This window comes from Narcine bancroftii, chromosome 2, assembly GCF_036971445.1.
Source record: "Narcine bancroftii isolate sNarBan1 chromosome 2, sNarBan1.hap1, whole genome shotgun sequence".
Taxonomy (NCBI): Eukaryota; Metazoa; Chordata; class Chondrichthyes; order Torpediniformes; family Narcinidae; genus Narcine; species Narcine bancroftii.
The window spans coordinates 281,397,631-281,421,250 of record NC_091470.1 but is presented as its reverse complement, the minus strand read 5'-3'; the positions used below and the strand labels follow the sequence as shown (position 1 = coordinate 281,421,250).

The following is a 23,620-nucleotide window of genomic DNA, read 5'->3' as shown; positions in this document are numbered from 1 at the left end:
CTTAACTCTAAACTTAACCCCACTATGTGCAAATGTAAATGTGTTTGTGTTTGTGTGTGGTAATTCAAAGTCCCATTCTAAAAAGTCAATCTTTAAAGTTCAGCATCATTTTAGTTTTGCTGGAAGATCTTAAATTCTCAGTTCAGAAATAATTATAAAGCGCTTTTAAACGTTATATCTTCATGCCTATTTTACTCACAATTATGTTTCCACACGAAGAATCAGCCCTCTTCTAAAATACAGTGAATGTGGCTATTTTCTTCCACGATGAATTCACAAACCCAGACAAGGGTCAAACAAATGTGGTTATCTTCTTCCACGATGAAGTCACAAGGTTAAACGAAGTGGCCAAACACAAAAATAGACCCACTAGAATTCTGTCCTCTTTTCAAAAGAGACAGCAAAGTGGTCTTTATTAATTCAGTAGCCACTGATTCTGTGTTCCCCTTCCAGGAGCAACACACAAGCAGTACCAATTCCGGTACTGTTACTCAACCCTGTCTTTCACAAGATTTCAACCCCTGTCTGTCACAGAGTTTTGACTTCTGTGAACTCCAAGCTGAACTGTTCCAAAATTGAACTCAAAAAGTCTGAATTTGGTAATATATTTCTCCAAATCATGTGACAGTTACATCATCACCAAGGTGAGTCCCAATTCTTGGAAACCACTTGAGCATCAGTTTTATTTCTACCAAAATTCTCTTCCTTTTTCAAAACCATTCCAAATCCATAATAACCCCTGACCTTATCTCTGTTCAAGAGGCTTAATTGGCTTTTATTTAAAAGCAGGTGATTTCCTCAGCAGTTCTTGAATAATAAAGACACACTTGAAATCCATTAGCTCTGTCTGTCCAAGACACATCAACTCCAAGAATGAACTCTCTTCTCTGAAACAATGGTTTTTTATAAATGTGCTGTGACCTGTGTGTGACCCTGTACCAACTCGCAGCTAATTTACAAGAATACAGATACAAGATTTTTAACTCTATAATTTACTAAGACATTTTTATAAAAGAAATATAGTTTAACATTTAATTAAAGGTTAACCCAAATCTGTTACAATATCCCTTGCATGCAGTGACTGCTTGAAGTCTGTGATTCATTGATATCACCAGCTGCTGAGTATCTTCTCTGGTGATGCCCTGCCAGGCCTCTACTAAAATCCTGAAATACTGAAATGAAGTCCTGCTTGTTTTGAGGGCTTGTTCCATTAAGTTTTTTCTTCACCATATGGAAGGCATGCTTAATTAGATATAGATTGGGTGGGTCACTGATTTGACCATTCAAGAATTTTCCGGTTTTTAGCTTTGAAAAATTCATTTGTTGCTTTAGCAGCATGTTTGGGATCATTGTCTTGCTGTAGGATGAAGTGCCGTCCAATAAGTTTGAAGGCATTTGCTCAAACTTGAGCATATAAGATATTTCTATACACCTCAGAATTAATTTTGCTCCTGCCATCATCTGTTACATCAACAATGAAGATAAGTGCAGCAATACTGTTGCAACCATACATACCCAGGCTGTAACATGCCTCCTGCCATATTTCACAGATGAGTTGGTATGCTTTGGATTTTGGGCAGTTCCTTTATGCCTCCACACTTTGCTCTTGCCATCACTCTGACACAGGTTAATCTTGGTCTCATCTGTCCACAAGATCTTTATTCCAGAATTCTGCAGGCTCTTTGAAATACTTCTTGGAAAACTGTAATCTGACCATCCTGTTTCTGTAGCTAACTAGTAGTTTGCAATCTGCAGTGTAGCCTCTGTATTTATGCTCATGAATTGTTTTTTTGAAAACTTTATTTTCATTTTTCTTACAGACTCAATGTAATTTCAACAATCAATACAACCTTTTTCAACATTCATGTGACATACAGAGTCTATATTTTATCCCCCCCACCTTGCCCCCAGATACATAGCCATACCGATTATACATTATACAAATACAAGTAGGGTTCAGAGGACCCACCAACCCAAGAAATAAAAGAAAAAACAAAACTAAAAGAAAACAATCTTAAAAAGGGGCAAAGAAAAGATTCACGTCACCTGTGTCATGTTCCATTTCCCTACTAGGGCAGATTTTTAAAATATCCATATTTCACAGGGAGGGAAAGCTAGTCAATCTTCATGTGCATGTATTTCAGATATGGCTGCCATACTTTAATGAATGTCATGTTTCCCCCTTAGATTGTAAGTGATTTTCTCCAGGGGAATGCAATTCTACATTTCTGTATTCCATCTTCTGGTATTTACTTGGGAGTCAGACTTCCATGTAACTGTTGTACACTTCCTGGCTACCACTAAGGCGACCTTCATGAACTGAATTTGATACTTGGACAGTAAAACTTATATTTCCAATATCTCCCAAAAGGTACAACTCCGAATCTTGTGGAAAATCTACTTTTGTAATTTAAAAAAAAATGTCCCCAGATCTCCCAGAAGGGTCTCAACTTTGTACATAGCCAGGTGGAGTGGACAAAGGTTCTAATCTCCACACCACACCTAAAGCACCTTTCTGAAATTTCAGGCTTTGATTTATGTAATTTTTGTGGTGTGAGGTACAACTGGTATAAAATGTTTTACTGCACTAGCCTGTATCTGGCATTAATGACCCCAGTCATATTGTTTAGATGCAGTTCTTGCCTCCACTCTTTATTGACTGTTGTGCTCAAGTCCAACTCCCATCTCTACCTTGACCTGTGTGACCCTGGCTTCAGGCCCTCACTTTGGAATATGTAATACATTCGAGAAATAAATTTAAACACATTCCCTTGTCAAATTAGCATCTCCACATCATTAGACAGCCCTAAATTTTCCCTTAAAAAAGATCTTATTTGCAGATGACAGAAGAATATTTTATCAGACCATATTTAATTCTCAACTGCTCGATGACATGAGCTTGCCTTTGTTTGTAATAGTCCTCGATTTACTTGATCCCCTTCTGACACCAGGTTTCCAGGATCTTATTACCTAGAGTCAAGGGTATCAACTTGTTCTGGGTCAAAGCTGTTTTAAGAGATATCCCCATCTTCCATCCAATACATTTATTTATTTTTTTGCCATGTCTGTTTTCTTTCAAAATAATTTGGTGCCCCATTTGTATATAAATTGCCATCTTTTCACCTATTTTATCTAGTCCTATTTGTGCCCAGGAGAAAGCGTGAGACGATAAGCCTTGCCTGGGCAGCCCATATCCCACGTTAGCTTTTCCATGGAGATTCTAGCCCATTTCTATTCCACAGGAACCTTCTGACACTTTCACCAAGCATCTTAAAGAAAACCGGTGACAATGAAATGGGTAACAACTGAAAAAGATACTGGAGTCTTGGCATCACCTTCATTCTGACATAGTTAAATCTGCCCACCAGTGAAATGGGCAGAGTCCTCCATTTATCAAGATCTTCCTTATTCTTCTGGAGCAAAGGGAGATATATTAAGTTTGTACAAGTTGCATAAATCTTTTATCTATTTTTTTACTCCCAAATACTTGATGCCTTTCTGTGGCCATTTGAATTGAACCCCCCCCCCCCCATTGATATTGGGTATAATCTAATCTCCATTTATCAAAGGCATAATTTCATTTTTATCCAGATTTACCTTATAGTTCAAGACGTTCCCTTAATCTTACAGTATGGTCTTCAGCCTGGCCAACAACCCGCCCACCCCCCCCCCCAGGGTTTGTCAAGTACACTAATACATTATCAGCAAAAAAAGTTGATTTTATGTTCCACCTGGCCCACCGTGATCCCTTTTATGTCTGATCCCATCGAATGGCTTCCGCCAGCGGCTCAGTTACCAGTATGAACAGCACTGGAGACAATAGACAGCCCTGCCTACTGGACCTATTCAATGGAAACACTGGAGACATCTGCCCATTTGTAATCATTTTTGCTTAGGGGTTTATGGATAGTGTCTTCACCCGATTAATAAATGTTTGATCCAATCCAAATTTCTCCAGTACCTCAAACAAAAAGTCCCACTCCAGTCAGTTGAAGGTCTTCTTCCCATCCAGAGATTCAGCCACTCCCGGATCCATCCCCAATTGTGCCAGATGCACTATATTAAGCTGTCTAGCTATATTATTTGCTGACTGCCTCTTCTCCAAATCCAGCTTGATACGGATTTGCTAATTTCATCAGATATTTTGCCAACCTGTTAGCCAATGCTTTTGGAATGATTTTATAATCTGTATTTAATAACAAGATGGTTCTATACGAGGTAGGGTTCTATACAAGGTAGGGTTCTATACGAGGTAGGGTTCTATACGAGGTAGGGTTCTATACGAGGTAGGCCTTTTTTAGGTATCACAGTGATGATTGCTGTTGAGAAAGATTCTGGGAGGGTATGCATCTCCGCCCGCCTGATCCACCACCTTCTTAAAAAGGGGCTTTAGCAGATCTTTAAACTCTTTATAAAATTCAGCAGGGAAATCATCGTCTCCCAGTGATCTGCTAGCTTGTAAATAGCTCAGGGTCTCGCAATTTCCTCTTAAGTGAAAGGGCCATTCAGCCCCTCTCACTCTTCCTGATCCAAATTTGGTAAGTCCAATGGAAGCAAGACATCATCTATTTTGTTGGGATCACCCCTTAATTCTGATTTATACAATTCCTTGTTAAAACCTTCCATAAAACCATATTTTGGTTTTTATGACATCTTGCCTTTCCCTGTCCGAATCGCATTAATTGTTCTTGAGGCCTCCTCTACACTCACCTGTCAGGATAAGACTTGGTGGCCTTCTCCTAGCTCATAATAATGCTGTCTAGATCTTAAAATCAGCTTTTCAGTTTTATATATTTGTGACGTATTTGAGTTTTTCACCAAATTCCTGTATTTTTCTTCTGTACCCGCTCTTTGGTAATCTTTTTCCAGGTGCGATATCTCATGTTCTAGGATGCTAACCTCCTTCATGTGTCCCTTGTTAATGCTTTTGGTATATCCAATGATCTAACCCCTTACATAAGCCTTTAATGTGTCCCATATTAGAAAATTTTCTTCAGTCGAGGGGCAATTCATCTCACAGAATAATTCTATCTGGGCCCTGACAAAGTTACAAAATTCTGGTTTTACTAATAGCAGCGTGTTCAGACACCATCTATGCATCAATGCCTGCTTATTTGGCATTATAATGGGGAAAGTGAAGGGAGAGTTGTCTGACAGTAGCCGCATACTCGGTTTCCACTATCCTATCCTCCAATTGGCTGATACCAAAAATAATTCTAGTGTAGGAGTCTTGTTGTCTCGAGTAAAAGAAGTAATCCCTTTCTCTTGGGTTCAGCCTTCTCCAGACATCTATGACATTCAATTCTTTCATAAAGTGGTGGAAGAGTTCTTACAAAGTCCATTGCTTCTTTTGGATCCTTTAAAAAACCTTCTTTTCCCTCCCATCCTTATAATCTTCAGCATTGCCGAGTGAAGGAGGGTAAATTCAATTCCTTTTTGTTTCAGATTTTTTTACCAAATCAAACTCCCTCCTGCATTTCAGCAATGCCACACTTATGTCCAGATAGAATAGGACATAACTCCACCCTAACCCCCCCCACTTTTCCACTGGACCTCCCCTTGTTTTTTCCCCCACCTTAGCTGCCCTCAAAATCCTCTTTGTCCTGATAGCGTAGGAGTCTCACCAGGAAAGCGCATGACTGTTGATGTAGCCCTAGGCATGGGGCGAGAGACCAGTGGCCCCACCCTATTTCCAAATTATTTCCTACTTTATCCATCTCCAGTATCCATTTTTGTAGGAACTCCACTGCATCTCTCCCCTCCTTACCCTCCTTCACCCCCCACAATCTTAATTGTATTCTTCTTATTAATATTCTCTAAAATATCTATTCTCTCCTACATCTTTTTTTTTCCCTTTCCCTCGCGAGCATTTCATTCTCTCCTCAATCTAATCTGTTCATGAAGTCTTCTGCGAACAGCAGTCATTGACGCATCCACACCTGCCTCCTGAAGAGTGTTTCTGACCTGTCAGATTGGTGTTTGGGGTTTTTTCTTCATTATGATGAGAATTCTTCTGTCATTAGTAGTGGAGATCTTCCTTGCAATCTCTTTATGATTACTGAATTCACCAGTATACTTTCTTCTTAGTGATGTTCCAAACAGTTGATTTTAATAAGCCTAAGGTGTAGTCAATGCCTCTCACTGTTTAATTCTTGTTTTTCAGTCTTCTAAAGGCTTCTTTGATTTTCATTGCGACAACTCTGCTCCTCATGTTGAAAAGTGACAACTACAGACTCCCTTTTGTTTCTTATAATGGTGGAACTACAGATAAAAAGTGTTGTAATTTCTATATGGCAAATCAAAATGTGGACAAATAAACCTTGAATAAAATCTGGAATGTACCATTTAATCACATATAAATTGATTATAAATTTAAAACTATGGAGCACGGGGCAAATAAAGAGATAAAAAGTGTCTTTGTCCAGACATTATGGAGGGCACTGTATGTCTTTAATTTGTCTAGATTTTTCTTCTGAAAAATTGTATCTCTCCATCCTCCTCTCTTTGTTCAAGGTCCACCTTAACACTCTTGGTCACTTCCTTCCAATGTTTCATGGTTCAGTATCACTGTTTCTTGAAGTCTCTTTGAATTGCCATTTTGTTCTCATTATATATTTTAACCTTGCAAACTATGATGTAGACCTCTCTATCCTATGCCAGTTTTCCTCTGCCCTTCCTTACTCTATATATGCAGACTGAATTTCATGAATTTAGTTAGCTGTTTACACATTATTGAGGTAGACGACCCGCTTTAAGAATGTGTAAAAATGAGCAGAAAATTCTAATCTTGTGCTCAATATACATTTAATTTCATAAACACATCTGAAAGTTCCTGGACTGAAAAAAAGCAAATGTGCACAAAATCTTGTACTTTTGAAAAATTCTTAGTAGAATTCTTAGTAAAATATCAGTAGAAGAACTTCCCATATAATCTAATAATTTCCGTAATTTTCTTTCTGTAATTGTCTTTTTATAGTCAACAGAAGTGTACAATTTGCATGATGTTCCATCTTTCCTTTTACCTATTACTATCTTAATTGGAAAATGCAGATAATAAGAATTGCAAGTTTGTATTCTGTTTGATTTGCTTGATTTTTCTCCACAGGTACACAAGAAGGATAAAAAATACAAATGTATGGTTTGTAAAAAATTTTTCACTCTAGCAGCCAGTGTTGGAATTCGGCATGGATCTCGAAGATATGGTGTATGTTTGGATTGTTCTGGAGGAGACAGACAATCAAGGAGTGACCACGATGGCACGGACCTGATGGTTGATCCAGAATTTTTTAAGGAACAGCAGGAAGAACAAGATGAACCAGGTGGACTAGAACAGGAGGAAAGTGAAAGAATGGTTGGTGAAGATGTACCAGATGAAGAAGGAGCCGGGGACGTCGATAGAGAGCAATGGGAAGATGCAGGGGCTAGTGAGACATATGTCATATTAGACAATGACTAGAGGGTGCTGTAAAACTGAAAAGTGTAATTATGGTTGCTCACTGTTTTGGCAAACCCTATGAATTTTATTTGAATGGCAATGATTATGGATTGGCAAAAAAAACACTAAATTTTTCATAATTTGCTGATTAATATAACTATTTGATAATTGATATTTTAATGATTGTAGTTAGTGGATTCACCACAGTTATAATGAAAGCCTCTTGGAGTCAGTGATGGGCAATTCCTTATAATAACTGTAACTGATATTACCATAGTCTTGCAAATCTATCTGAAAAAGCATTAGGCAAAAATGAAGTGATGTGTCAAGATCATACAGAGATTGTCTCACTCACTGGAATTCAAAAGAAAACAAGAACATTCAAATTTCTTGCAACAGAAGGTCATCAGACTCAAACCAACCTATAATTTTCTACATCAGTGAACCCTTGTTTTTAAAATAAAACATCAATTTGTCCCTTGAAACTAAATGCATGGTTTTCTTTACCAGCATTTCCTGATGAGTAATCCACAATTTTTTTGGGGTGCAACAGCTCTGCAAATCATTCTGTTAATTCCTCATTCTTAAATTGACCACTGTTCGACTGAATTAGTTTGTTGATTGGGTTTAGTCATGACAAATGCCATCTTGGATCATGTGAAACTTAGCTTTTTATCCAAAGAGAATTATTTGTGTTTCCTTAGCCTTTCCTTGTAATGTAATTCCCTGCACTCAGGAACATTGCTTGCCTTTCAACAGTATTTTTATTTCCATGAAAGGCAAGCAAGTCAATAATATTGTAATTGGAGTATCGCTACTCTCAGCTAAAACAATAATAGTGGAATGAATAGGGATTAACATTTCTGAAAGGATTGGGTCTAAGATGTGACTTTTGGAGTATCTGTTTATTCTATGCATCTTCAAGGCTCAACCTTGCAGAAAACCTTGAGTTTGAATAATGTAGGTGCTAGTAACCTTTTAATTTTCAAAAATATTTGCCACTTAAAATGAGTAAAGCTAGCGTACAATATTGTTGCAATCCATAGAGAAGTAATCGGCAAAATAAATGGCATCTTCAGTAAATAATTGCTGTTTGTGGCATTTAAACAAAAATAATTATCTTTATGGCATAATTGATGAAGACCATGCTTTATACAGTCTTACTTCTGTGAACTGAGAGGAAAAGGTTGGATATATACTTTTAAACTGGTAATTTAATTGTTATGATACAGACCTTGTCTGTATCTTACTGAATAAATGAGTTATCAGTGTAACTAAATTCCAATTAACCATAAGCAATAAATATTATTTTCTCTCTTTCATAGGAGAAAAGGTAATATTTGGGTATGACACATAAGGGAAGCTCACTTGATGAGCTATTTAATGTACACATTGCATGCTCCTTCCCTGGCATTCTTGATTCTGAATTTCTTTATGCACTACATTTTGAAATACCAGAATTTATTGGTTTTATAAAGAAAAACACTTCAACTTTGGTCTGTCAATTTACCCGCTATTGAGTATGGCATTTACTTTAAACTATTGAGAAAGTCTGCCAATATTTTTGATTGCAGCACTCTTCCTTTGGCTTTCAAAATTTGATCCATTGTGGAAAGAGAAAATGCTAGGATAGTGAAATGGAGGCTTTTTTTAAAATCTAATTGAGCAGTTTGCAAATGAGCTATTTCCAAATAAATTAAGATTATGACCAACCTTTTATTTTAATGAAAGACAAGGAAAGAGGGCCCTTCCAATCCATAAACCCCATTCTGTCCAATTACACAGAATGAACTTAACAACCCCATACATTTATAGAGGGTAGGAGGAAACTGGAGCATACGGAGAAAATCCACACAAGTCACAGAGAGTAAGATTCAAACCCAGGTTGCTGGCCCAATAAGTGTTGCACTTGCTATGCCACCATATTATGAAATAAACCTAAATTATTTGATGTTGTGAAGATGCTTTGAAAGACATAATCTGCTTTAGTTAAAACAGAAAATGCTAGCTGTACTCAGCAGCCATCAGCTACTTTTGAAAATTTTGGATTGAGAGCTTTCATCGGAACTGCTGCATTGGTGTGTAGTTAGAGAATCGAGCCGTTTTGGAGGATGGGTAAAGCAGAAATTAAAACCTTAAATCTTTTCAATTCCTTCCTTGAACTGAAAGTAATCTAACCAAAGCTGCAACAACGTTTTTGAGTGCATCCGTAGCTCATGACAATTATTCAGTTGAAGTCAGAAATTTACTTATAAACTATTTTTAAACTATTAGGCTATAGTTGACTCAGTAAAGTTTGACCTAAATTTTGTAGGTGAGAACATGCTTGATTTCTTCCCTGTTAGTGTGGTAATTTGGAAAGATGCTCCTGTATTTGGAAGTAGAGATTAATTTTTTACTGAAAAATTATGTATAGTAATTGTTTTGATAATGTTCTGGAACACTGGGTCTGAAATACAAATACAATTAGTAGTGAAAAGCGAACTGAAACAGAATCAAAGATGGTATGATTAGTTGTCATTTAATTTTGGAAATGAGCACATCAAGACATCTTGAAAAGACTTGCATTTTTTCAGTACGTGGTTGTGGCAAGTTCCATTTCACATTTCCAATATTTCCAAACGATATTGAATGAATAACTGTTTTATTAAATAAAGTAAAAAACAATTTTAATTTAATTATAAACTGCAGAAGTGAAGGAGGTAAAATTGGGGATTGTTATAATTTATGGGAAATTGTGTTCTGTAAAATTCCTTTCTTTGTTTTTATAGATAGTGGTGTCCTCAGAATTTCACTTTTATAATTTTCTGGGCTTTACCTGTCCTCATCTGATGATCTTGCTGTAGGGCAAAACAGCACCTGGAGCAAAATATATTCTGTGACCAGTATCAAAGATGAGTCTGATGCTGCTCAGAAAAGGAAGTGATTAGAAATGGAATGCTGCCTAAATTTGTCCTGAATGACATCAACCAATTCAGCACAAATCAAGCTCTGCACCCTTAGTCTATAGTCCTATAATGAAATGCCATATGAATTACAATATTTCCTCACTGGGCTATTGGATTGTATTGTGCTTTTAAACTATGGCAAATTTGTGTCTGTGTGTGCAGATATGAAGAGTTGGTTTAAAATGGGCTCACTGAACTTTTTGTTTAACCACACAGTATGTGACATGGGCTCATTACACCTTTTGGGTCATTATGTCTGTAATGGTTGTCTGAAAGAGATTCAACTCAATGCTATTCTCCTGCTGTGTCCTTGTACCCCATTTTCAGATATTTGTTTTGAAAAAGAAAGCTAATATTTGAATCCATGGCAGCTTCTGATTGGTAATCTATATTGGTTTCATAACTGATGCCATCATAATTTAACACACTTATCTGACCAGAAAATCTCAAGCCAAATAAGAGGTAACTTAATAGTTCACATTTATGTCTTTTTAATATTTTAGAATTTGAAAAATGTGTTATCGTTTTAATACTAGAGGCATTCTTGTGGAAAGTTAAGATCAAGATAATTTAGGAATTGTATAAAGTTAACCCTTTGTACAGTTTTGAATATTTATACTATTGCAGGTTGGTATTAATGCACTTTACCATGTTTGGAAAATGGACACAGTGATGTCACTGCATTTACAATTGTGCATGTCAGGGAATAGTTTTACCTTGGCTCAGATAAAAGTAGTTGTCTTGAAAATGTTTGCAGCCCCTTAATGTTAAATCTACATTCTATCCTAATTTATGCAGTTTGTTTTATACTCTTTTGTTTTACCCAGATTGTAGTGCTGCCTGTCAGATTATTCTCGGCCTACTTTTCTTTACAATTTAGTAATTGTTTTTATTTATTTATGAAACATTTTAATGTTTCTCCTCTACCTGCTAATTGACATTCAGTCATTAACCTTCCTTTTTGCTCTTGGCTAAAACTGTAAGTACACCACGTTTTCGTGTGCTTCCATGTTTCTAAGCCCCTGCACCCAAGCCAGATTTTTTTTTAAAGCTGCAGATAACACTTTGAGATCATTAATGCACTATGTTGGTACAGAAGGGAAGTAGTAATTTTTATAATCTGTTTTTCTTTGACCCTTCCTGATGAAATAACTTCATAATGAGATACCAATGAACCATACAGCAAAGAGGGTGTCTTCAGTTTTAAATGGTGGTGTATATTGGAATGGTCCAAGCTTAAAGTTATAATTTTACAAAGCAAATTATACAGTTGTAAAGATTTGTGCCATTATAATTTCAGGCCACAGCTCATAAGATATTTCTTTCTGTTCCGAAAGATGGATTGTGATCCATTTTTCTCAGCTTTAGATCTCAGTAAACATAATTACCAAAGATAATATGACAAAATACAATATTGTGGTTATTCAAGAGAATGTGAGATAATTATTCTGAAAAGCAAATTGTAAAATTATGAGGCATTTCTTGTAGATTTTTCATTTGAGTTTATTAAAATAATTTTATTCTTTTAAAAGGAAATAAGAATTGTTTTGAAGTATTCCATTTGGATAAAATATTTAAGTTAGATCCAACGATTAAGATATTAATGGTTAATTTATATCAAGGATTTTGTCTATCTGTAATTTTCCATTTGATGTTGACAATTGTTATTAGTTGACATTGAATGCAGCAAGCCATCTGATTAAACTTTCAGATTTGTATGTGACAAACTTGAAGTATTTAGGGCTAAGCAAGATTTAGGAATGTTAGAAAGCCAAGAATTGTGCCGTGAGGATTTGCCCGCCACTGATTATTATGAAACATAGCATTCTATTGTTTAATGCAGTTGTGTGTTTAATCCATAAACAAAGTTTATATTGTATATGTGATCAGCAAGTCTGACGATTTGTAACACTGCAGTTATGTTAATTAACCATGAGACAAATTAATAATAAGCTGTGCTTTTGGAAAGTAATTTTTGCAGACCTTTGAACATAGTACATTTTAGTCCCATTCTTGTTTTCTATCAGTTATTTATTTAGTATAATGGATTTATTTCCACTGTATAGACTGATAGACTGCTGTGTGTAATAAATAGTGGTATCTGTAGTTTATAGTGGCAGCATAAAGAAGCTGATTTATTTATATGGGTGAGGGAGAAAAGGAGAATTTCTGATTAGAAAAATGAGTTGACTAAATCTTCACATGCGGGCTTGATAAAATTCACATTTTACTAAGTAAATTTCCATCATTACAAATCTACATGGATTTAATTATATTCATAATTGGTCATTGAATTTACCTCAGACTTGGGAGTCATGACTTTCAAATGACAAATTGGTTCACCTGTTCAGCAGAATATCGCTGATGAGATCATTACAGGATTCACTCAGTGCACAGACCAAACGTGCTATTCTGCAATAATGAAACTTTTTGTACCAAAACAGGAGGGGGAAAAATTGTGCTAGGGCACCGATTATAATGTTATTAAGTTATAATAAATGATTAAGTCACAGAAGAATTGACTTGGATATTTCCATAAGGTCAAGTTAGGAGTTTTTGGATATTGCACCGCATTCAGTTGATGCAGCGTAACACAAGTACAAATTAAGTTTTTTTTTAATACTTTATACAAATAATATATATATATCTATATACACTGCAACAACTATATATTTTCCTATTTGTGTGATTACAGCTCAGTTTAAGAAAATCATTCTTGGGATATAAATTGTTCTCACATTTGTGTTTTGTTTTGAAGTTTATTGATAGTTAAGGGCAGAGAATTTTCTTTGCAAGAGTGATTTACAAATAAATTTCAGATCAGAAAACCCAACAGTCAATGTTTAGTTTCTGTTGGTTGAAGTTAAGAAGTTCATTGTTATGCGAAAGTCCTAATTACTTCCTGGCAATAGTAGATGGCATTTATAAAAAGTTAAATGCAAGAAGTAAAATCATTCAAATGCATGTGTATGATTCATCATCAAGTTGAAAGTTGTAATTTTAATTGAAAGAGAGACCCAACTGTGGTTCAGATACTAAGAATAAAATTAGCAATATACCACTACCTTTGCAACAAACACTATACAGTATTTTTCACTGCCTGCTGTTTGAGAGCAGTAACCCAACAGATTTATTTTTCAATTCTGTTTAAAGTTCAAAATAAAACCATATGGAGCCAGAATTCAAAAGAATGATGTTAACATCTACATCATTGCCTAATGGAAGTTTTCATCTTGCTGTATTGCTGTAGTTCCTGAGAATTGTTATTCTGTAAACACTGACTGAGAAACTATGCATGGTAATTTTCAAAAGCCAGATCAACAGTGTAACATTTCTTGTGGGTGTCAAAATATATAATGTGGCACAATGTACACATATCCTTCCCTTAATTGCTTTTTGTACCTAACTGGTTTTGAAACACTGAACAAGAGAAAATGTTAATATGGATGTGACACAAGTTACCAAGGCAGATTCTTTATGCTTCTCTATGCTTGTATGTAAATTATGGAAATATTTTTCATTTGGAAAATATTAACAATGTTTTTTTTTCTAATTTTGGAACTTGTTAAAGAAACTCCAAGCTCTAAATCACTTATATTCAATACACTGAGGTCTGCGGAATATTGTTCTTGCACTATATTATTTCAATTACAGACTAATGCGACTTTAGTATCTTTGCATTTTGCTCGTGATTAAACCAAAGTCATTTTCTCTTGATTTTGTTAAGAATGAGTAAAACCTCAGGAAGTAGACCAAAGTAGTGTTTTTTAAAAAAAAATTGAGGGAAACTGATAAATGAAGAAACTGTCCGTTTAAGATCATGTTAAAGATTTAAAAACACAGGGTTCTGTCAGCTTCTGTGGTCATTCTTTCTGGACCAAATAATATTTAAGAAATTGGTCATCCCATTGCTGTTTGTGAAATTCAGTATTGAACATATGCTGAATAACATTGCATTGATCATTCATAATATGCAAGGCACTGACATTGAAAGTCATCATGTTACAATGTGTAAAAAGAAAAACTATTCAAATGGATTTTGTAATGCAGAAACTAAACCAGAAGTTATACTTGTAGCCAGAAACACAAAGATATATGCCACCAAATGATGGAAGAATAACTAATGATTGACTTTTGCCTAAAATCTGCTTTTACTTTTGAAATAGAATGCTAAATTTAAGTTAGGGACAGGAGTGTTCTGTGTATTAAATAAGTTGTACTAAAGCCTGGACTTTCTTTAAAAGGATTTTTGAGTGATTAAGTTATTTCCTTTTCACCAAACCATCCCATGTTTCTTCAAGGGCCTCAGGGTAACGACAAATAACATGAATTATGGAAATGATATAAAGGATTCACTTTAAATGACAAAAATGATTTTGTGTTGCACATTCATTTCTTATTACTGATTTTCTTTTAGATTTGTTGTGATAATGTAAATTGGATAAATCAGTTTGTAGATTGTATGCGGTAAACTAAATTCTTTTTGTAAAGACTTAACTATGGTGACTATTTTTGCTTATCTAAGCTGGTGCTATACTTGTACTAAACTCAACACAAATGTTGAATGATTTGTTTTGATATCTTGGATCTTTAATCACACTTTCATATGTTTCACCATTGAATAAGAACATGATTTTAATCAGACAGCTGTGTTGAATTTGTGATTTCCACTATCAATGCAGACAATTAATGTGTCTCATGTGTTGAAGTGGCTGATTTTGAGTGCTTTAAATCATGTTCTGGAAAAAGAGTTTATCTTTAAACTTGTATTTTTGCAATATTGATGAATAGGGTTGGTTACTTGCATTCAGGTGAATTTTATAAAAACAATTTTCTTTCTTCATGGTGGCTCAGTCGTTTTACCTGTACCCTCAGCTGCCATGGCCTTAAATGTAAGAAGGCGCTCCTTAAAACCAGCCCATTTAAGTATAGTTTTGATCATTTGCCCCATTGTGTTTGATCGTGCTTCTACCAAGTGCCTTGAGATAATTTGCTACTTTAAAGACACTGTCCATATTCTGCACTATGCAGCTGTTTAGCTTTTTTTTCCATTAAGTGCATTCAGCCTGAAATTTATGCAAAAATTGTACATTATGAGCAAGGAGCAATGAAAGCCATATTCATGTGGAGGATAAAAATTGTAGCTTAAAGGTGTGAAGAGTGATTAGAAGGGGTGTGTGGAACAAAACCATAAGGTTAGTTCTGAAATAACTTTTAAAGGTAATAGATGAAATTCTTAGATGTTTAAAATATGTTGTGAATCTGCAATTTCAGAAAATGCAAAAATATGCTTGCTTAAATAATCTTTCCCAACTTTAATCTATCAAAGCATTTTGATAAATATCTATATCCAAAATTTTGAAAAGCTCAACGTGACAAAAAGACAATGGTCTTGATGTAATTGGTTGTTAATATATCGTACATTGCAAGTACAGAAGGGGAGTTGAGGCCAGCGTAGATTGGCCATAATCAAATAAAATGATAGGTCAGGGTTGAAAGTCCTGGTAGCCGATTATTTTGTGTTCTTGTAAAGTCTGAATGGTACTGGGGGTTATTTTGGATTTGTGGTTAGAGTGGTGCACAAAGTAGTGGTGTGCAAAACATACGAGCAAATCAGTTTCCAGACTATTGAAAGTTGGATGTGGGTATATAAATTTACTGTGAAATAGTCAACCTTTAGATCAATGAGGACAAGGTTAATGGACAAGTGAACAATGCTATGCAGCATTCTATGTCTATCCCAAATGATAAACAAGACCCAAACTTTAAAACAAAAGTAATCAGTGCTGAGCAAGCTAATTGTCAAGTCAGTGTAATGGTAGCAAAGGTATTTGATCTCAGTGTTTCAATCCCAATTTAATGTGTCATGGAATATCAGGCCAACCAAAAGCACACTAATGTTCGGGTATGATTAGAGAGTGCATGGATGAGGATTTTAGTACCAGATAAATTGAAACAAGCAGGGAGATGATTGATTATGGAAGTAAAAAAGGTAAAATATTTGAGATTATGAGCTCACTATGATGGAAATTAGCCAAAGTGATGAAATTCTAAAAGGTTAGAATAATATTTACACTTGCTTTTTTTTTTTGCAATGTGCCTTTGTAACCAAACCCTTAAAAATGCCAGATAGAGAATAGCTGTGCATGTAATGTTTAAAGCTACATTAAAAATTATCATAATGTCCTGTTTGGAATTTTTTTCATTTAGGTTTAATTGCAAGCTTGAAATCTGTGATGCCCCTCTCCAGTATAAAAACATAACAGTTTGGAGTATTTGCTCAAGGCCTAAAACAGCATGCATCATTTTGAAAAATTAAAAAACAAATGCAATATTTTTAATTTTTTCTGTTCGTAGTATTTGTATCTTATTTAATGGTATCAGCAATACTCGAAATTTCCTTGCAGCTTTCTACCCGAAGAAAACTTTCCATCTTGAGTTAGAGTATGTATGAATCCTTTCATTTGAAGAATTTCAACATCTTTTTCAGATATCTATATTGACAATGTAAGAGACAAACAAATAAGAAACATCAGGAAACTAATATAATTAGTCTATAAATATCACTAGTAGATTGAATTTTATAAGTATTTGTCAGAAGTGATTCAGCTCTACACTTCAGTTGTGTGCAGTTACAACTGTTCTATTAAATTTATTAAATGGCCTATATTAGTGCACGCAGTAGCACTCATTACAGTAGAATATCAACATTGATCACAACTACCATAAATACTATTACCTGAAGTAAGTTCTCAACTCATCTGTAACACAGCACAGTGAAAGAAATTTGATTGTTTAGAAAGGACAAGCTAGAGTAATGGGATGTAATTTTAAGTGCTTAATGTGATACTTGGTTCTGAAAAATATTTTACAATAGTTATTAATTATAGCATCCAACAATATAAAGGAGAATTAAGAAATCTCAGATATCATAAGTTATACTTAATGATCACATCTTTTATTCCAATATCAGGGCATTTTATGAAATAATGGCAGGAATAAATAACGGAAAAATCAAAACGCTTTGTGTATCAAAATACCTGTTTATGTAATTCGGCGATGTGTTCAACTAAACTGTTTCTCTCTCTCTTGAATTGGGAGTTTTCCAATTTGATGTCAGAATGTTGTTTCTCCAATGTAGTTAGTTGGTTCTGGAGCAAGTGCCTGTTCAACTCTACAGAGTTTTTTTCTTGCTCTAGATGCTGAAGCTGTAAAGGTATTTATAAATTGAGTTCTGTTAGTGATTCTATTTCACATTTTAATGCCAGTTTATCTCATTGTGAATTGCATAACTGTTTGATATTATTTTTCATATTGTTTCAAATTTTGAATCTTATTTTACCAATACTGATTACAAGAAAAAATCTGACGGGTTTCAATACTTTTAAGCTATTACAATGTTTTGCAAATGTTCTAAAACCACTGAAATAAGAATTATCAACAAGTAACAGCACATTTTGCAAATACCAAATGAAATTGTTTTCAGCCTTGATCTTTCAGAATAATGGGGCATCTAAAACTCCCCTACTCTTGCAGGGTAAAAGACATTTAGATAAGTACTTGCATAGAAAAAGTTGAGACGGATATGGGTGAAACACTGGCAAATGGGACTCTCAGGTGGACAATGTTGTCAGCCTGGGCAAATTGGACTGAAGGGCCTGTTGATTTTTTTTTTAAACGTGGATCATGTTTTTAAACAGGTGTCCAGCATTTAAAAATATTCAGAACATTGTACAATTATTCAATTGCAAAGCATCAGTTGAAGTTTCTGGTAATTACAAATCACTGTGCCCATTTTAAAACATTATATCCATGTGCCTTAATTTTTAAGAATCTACTTGAAGGCATTTATACAAGCACAATATTGGAAGCTCCCATCAGTAATTATTTTACCTGAGGGTCCAACACATTAAACTACTGAGCTTGATTTAAATTATTCTCTCTGGTTGGAAATAGTCATTGCAGCTGTAACAGCCTGCAGCAACTTGGTGCATAAAATGTAAAACAGGTGGTATTCAAGTTTGAAGGTCAACTTCAGTTGAAAACTTTTAGTATTTACCACTTCAATGCTTGAATATTCATTATGATGAAGCACAACCTCCATTATTCAATGTGTATTTTGAGTACACCATTCGTTGGTCTGTACTCTCTCTTTGTATGCAATGACTCTATTTAGAAAAAAATACAATTTCATATTCATTCTTGATCTTGTCTTTCCCATCTCTAACCTCATTTAAGTATTGAACTTTGTAACTGCAGTCCTCACATTTTTCTGCCTCCAGATGTGGAATTCAATTTCAAAGCTAACATTTTATGTTACCACCATATCTCTGGCACAATAATAATGTGCATGTGAGGGGGAGTGTGCAATCTTGAACTTATCTGCAAATACCTATTAATTTCTTTGCTGCAGAATTCATATGCACCAAAAATCAGGTTTAAATCAATCAAGCCTTTTGTTAATTGTCCTTCAAATTAGATTGAGATAATTGTTTTTTTCTTTGTATGCAACATTAACTAAATGATAAGTATACTTCTAAACACTAGCAAGGTGAGTGTATAGAAAGTTATTTACATCTGTAATTGCTGCAAAATTACTGTGGTGATTGAATTACAGCAGAGGTGTATGATACAAGATATCCAAAAGTTGATAGCTTCCATTGGGATAAATCAATTATGAAGGAGTTCACAAACTAGGTTTGGTATTTGCATGTCGACAATTAACACATTTTGATATGAAATTATTACCTGTTCCACAGTGTTGACAACCTTTTTCTCCTCTTCTTTCATAACTCTTTTTAAATAGGCTAATTCCAATTCAAGGTGTCTTCCATTCTCCTTTCGAGAACTTAATTGTGTGATGCTGTTTGCAAGCTGAGAATTCCTCTCATCTTTAGCCACTTGAGCCTATAATAGATTATTAAAGCATTTTATAACCAAGCTTTAAATTACATGCTTGAAATCTAAACAATCACTTCCCCATTAGTAGGCCTCAAGCAATTACTGTAATACTTCATAATAACAACTCGCCTTCCCAAAAACAATGCTCATTCCAGCTATCAGAATCTAAATTCAGTCAATTAAATGTGTGCCAGATTTGTCTTTATTAACAGCATCAGTTAAAAGTAGGTTTTCCTTGGTGCTGACCAAGTATTAATCTGAATGAAAAAGGAATCGTATAAATACTGTACAAATCAATTTAATCTTGACACCTTGCAACTACCACTAAATAACTTCTATGATCTAGAGGTTATTTATTCCCACACTTAATGTCACTAAATAAATGATATTTTGTACTGTAAACAGTGAAGATTTTAATATGGCTAAAATTAAGTACAGTAAAACCTTGTTAGAATGTGGTAGTTGGGGTCCAAGATTTCATACCGTGTTACAGTTGAATCATGGAACAGATGCATACATGTCAGAGTGCCCACGGATATTCAAACCTAAATATTTACAGTTTTGAAGGATCCACTATCTATAACTAACAATTTCAATGAAAGAAAGCAAGCGCATTCTTTTAACATTGGTATTCTGAATTTTAATCAACTTATTTGCAAAGTTTGGGGTCCACAAACACCCGCGCTATAAGCGATTCTGCGGATTAACGAATCACATTCTAATGAGGGTTCAGTGTAAAGCCATGAGTTTACAAATTTAGTCCAAATGAAAAGATGGGTCATCATGAAGCATCAGAAATTCTGTCCAAACTGGCATTGCATGGAAATTTTGTAAATGCTGGCAGAATTCTACTTAATCTTATAGGAAGGAATCAACTATGCCCAAAGAGATAACTGGAGTAAATGAGTTAAAGCTTCTTGAAATAGACCAATGTTTGGTTCTAAAGAGGGAGAACAATGTCAGACTTTTGAAGATGTTTCCAAATTGAACAGAACAAACAATATATTTGAACTTCGAACAATTCTGCTAATGTGAAATTGGCTTGGAGAGAGGGTTCAACGATTACCCTCTACCAAGTCAAAAGCATAAATTAAGTCCTTGTAAGCAGAAAAAGGTGCATTTCCAAAGTAATGTCAAGAAATTGGCTGGGTGCATTGCTGGGGCCTAGATTGAGGGCAAGGTTTGTGCCCAGAGCTGGTGTCAGACTTAAGAACACCAGGAGTAAGGAACGTGGGTAAGTTTATGCACAAGTTACAGTGGGGATTGGTCACTGTGCCATTGCAGCTTTTGGTGATATAACTTTATTAATTTATGGGAATCCATCCCCTTTCAAGACTTGAAACAAAATCACACATTACCTTTTAGAATAATCACATTTCCCATTACAGTTAGTGTATCAAGTTTTTAATTCTCATTCTATCATAATTGCCATCCATTCCGCAGTTTTTATGACCACTTGTGACAAAAAGGAGCTGGAGGCAGGAGCAACTAATTAATAATACTTGGAGATGACAGCACAGAATAGATAACCCCAACATCAGCTGGCTTTTAACAGCATTGAGCAGTCAAAGACAGTAATCAATGAACATTAGTGTGATGTGAAGCTTTCCATAACTTTACTGGATTTGTAAAAGTCTAATTTTACTTGTTTAAACATGAATAATTCATATTTTTTGGTTTCACAGTCCCAAGAAATCCACAAAGTAACTGATCTAGAAAAACTGGTCACGTATACCAAAATTAACCATTGCTTTTTCCTTCAAGTCTGCATGCCAGAATGGAGTGAAGATTACACACACTATAATGTGAACCCCTCCCCTGTCAGTTTTTTCATTGCAACCCAAACTAAATGCTAAAGGTTTTTCTGAAAGTGTAAGGGATCACAGATCAGCTAGAAAGAGCTGATTGTCTCTTGAATCTTCAGATAATTATGTATCAATAAAGTGCTATAGAAGAACAAATGGGTCTTGGTATACTGTCAGAGTTATTCCATTTTTTTTTACGTGTTATTAATTTTTTTCCTCAGGATTTAAATCTGACAAGGAAGTTCTTAACTAATTTCTCTGCATGCTAGACTACCCAAATAGCATCAATGATGTACATTCATTGATATAACTCCATTTAAATAAAACAAGCCCTTGGATTCAACCAGCTCAAGAACTACAGAATATCATAATATCAGATGCATATCTGTTTTTCCAGGTGGTTCCTCATTGGAGTCTTAATAGTTTAGTCAAACACACGATTGGGCCAAAGCCCATGGCAATTATTTTTAAATTTATTGGGACCATTGTGTATGAAAGATGAGTCCTATTCATTGTTCTAAATCTTGCAATCTCATAGTACCAGGATGATGGCCGCACTGCCAGAGCTGCTGTAACGGCAGCACTTGAAGAACAAGGAGTGGGAAACGGTGCCCCACAGGGTCCAAACACCAGTTCGACTGCCATCAACCCTGTACAGTTCCTCCCCCCCCCCCCCCACCCCACTATCTGAGGAGGAGATGACTCATGGGATGGTGACCATGGCAGAAGATCAGCGAGGAGTTCTGCGGCAAGGTTGTTGGTGACTCAAGGAGAGGAACCCACATAGGCAATGGGCTGCTGAAGACCACATATGAGGGATTCACACCAGGAACCAGACAGGGAGACCATCTTGAGACTGGCTGAAGGAGAACCAGATATCAGAACCTGGTTGTGAGAGAGTGCCAAGGGTGCTGAAGGATTCCTAACCATGTTGGAGGTTTAGATCTGGAGCTTGGATTGCTGATGGTTTGGACTGGACTTTGTGTGGCTGCGAATCCATGGACACTCGGTAACTCTAGGGATGTGGAGGGAGGGACTATCTTTTGCTGCTCAGAATTTATGCCAATGGCGAATCTTACAACAGGCAAAAGCCAATTTCATGTAATATGACACCTTTTAAGAACGTGACAATAAATTAAATCTTGATGGCTGCCTTGAAAATGACAGATGATGGACTACTGAAGTGATTTATCTCTTCTTAAAGGGCTTACGTCATTTTGACTGCACAGTCCTTCAGTACATAGCCACATCTTTAGTTTTGTCCTGTTGCTGTGTGTGGGTTCACCCTGGATACAATTCTCCTCACCTCAGCCATGGCTATGCAAAGGGCCTCTTCAGGGGGAGTCAGAGCTTTCTTTGATAGTGACCTACTCTTCTCGAACTGTGTAGATGTTCAGTCTGTCCAAAAGGGAGGTATTTTTTTCTATTACCCACAAGGTTGTCATGATCTGTTATTGTTTTGATATCTTGCCATGTGCACCCTGTCACCAGTATCACACAGGTGACTGGATCCACTGTGCCTACCAATGCTTTGCCTTTGAGATTGCATGGGAGTGTTCACCCGAGATGATCTAAGTGCCGACTTGTCCCCTGTCCTGAAAGTTGCATCTCAAGCTCTATGAAGTGCACGAACCCCTGTGACCAACCATGGTTTATGGATGGTCCTGGCTGTGTAGCATTTGATCTCCATGACAACTCCAGGCCGTGGTCTCAAAGCAGTCTTGTAGTGCTGCTGTGCACCACCCCACCTCTCCCCAAGCAACGTTCCGATCTCCTTGTGAACTGACTTTGAAAAACAATTTCAAATAATGCTTTTTAGACTTTAAATTCTGGACAACTAGATTTCAAATTTAATTTTTCTTTGATCTGTAGCAATATCCTCAACAAGCTTCTTGTAATCTATGGGACACAAGTGGAACAGAGTTTGAATTGTTCACTGTTTTAGACTAGTCACTTTCATTAAGTTTATTTGTAAGGTAGCTGAATTCCAGAGTTGGTTATACCCACTATGTGGTCATTAATTAATACAATTATTTACTGTTTAAACAATTGGGTTTCTTCAAATGTACCTACTCGCTCCACATCCTCTCTTAATTCCATCACTTTACAATGCAAAACTGCATTTTCTTTGGTCAAACAGCTACAGTCATCAGCTCCTTTATTTCTAAGAAACGTATCTTCCTCTGACAATGCCTCTTGTTCCCTTAGCTTTTGCTGCAGACTGTTGATTTCATTTCTGGAATACATAAGAGTTGGTTAATTTCGAACCACTAAAGTACATGTAGGTTTCTCCTTTTTCTTTAAATGTACACTATTTGCCCTGTGACAAAGAAATGATGATTACTAACGTGTCAGAATCGTACGAACGATACAAAAAGTCTGATCGGTTAAGTGAACAAAGCTAGAACACAACCATGACATACATAATATGGAAAATCAAGGCACATTGATGGAACAAATAAAAGAACAATCTTTAAAATGAGAGAATTCATTAAGGAATATCAATGAGCTGCTCCGCAGGAGTTAGAAAC

The 23,620-nt window shown here is 35.6% G+C and overlaps 2 protein-coding genes across 3 annotated transcripts in view; one reads left to right on the top strand and one right to left on the bottom strand.

Annotated features, from left to right (window-relative positions):
• Positions 1 to 16,724, top strand: part of zbtb10 (zinc finger and BTB domain containing 10) — a 97,387-nt gene extending 80,663 nt beyond the window's left edge. For both annotated transcript variants that reach the window (XM_069921139.1, XM_069921138.1), the window contains one exon: positions 7,106 to 16,724. In XM_069921139.1, coding sequence (XP_069777240.1) covers positions 7,106 to 7,456 — 351 coding nt within the window. In that variant the 3' untranslated portion in view covers positions 7,457 to 16,724. The remainder of the gene's footprint in view (positions 1 to 7,105) is intronic.
• LOC138755341 (interaptin-like) overlaps positions 12,594 to 23,620 on the bottom strand; it is a 34,651-nt gene continuing 23,624 nt past the window's right edge. The window contains exons 8-11 of the mRNA XM_069921144.1: positions 23,163 to 23,325; positions 19,132 to 19,290; positions 17,424 to 17,591; positions 12,594 to 16,877 (exon numbers count right to left, since the gene is read on the bottom strand). Of these exons, the coding sequence (XP_069777245.1) occupies positions 16,764 to 16,877; positions 17,424 to 17,591; positions 19,132 to 19,290; positions 23,163 to 23,325 (604 nt within the window). The 3' untranslated portion in view covers positions 12,594 to 16,763. The remainder of the gene's footprint in view (positions 16,878 to 17,423; positions 17,592 to 19,131; positions 19,291 to 23,162; positions 23,326 to 23,620) is intronic.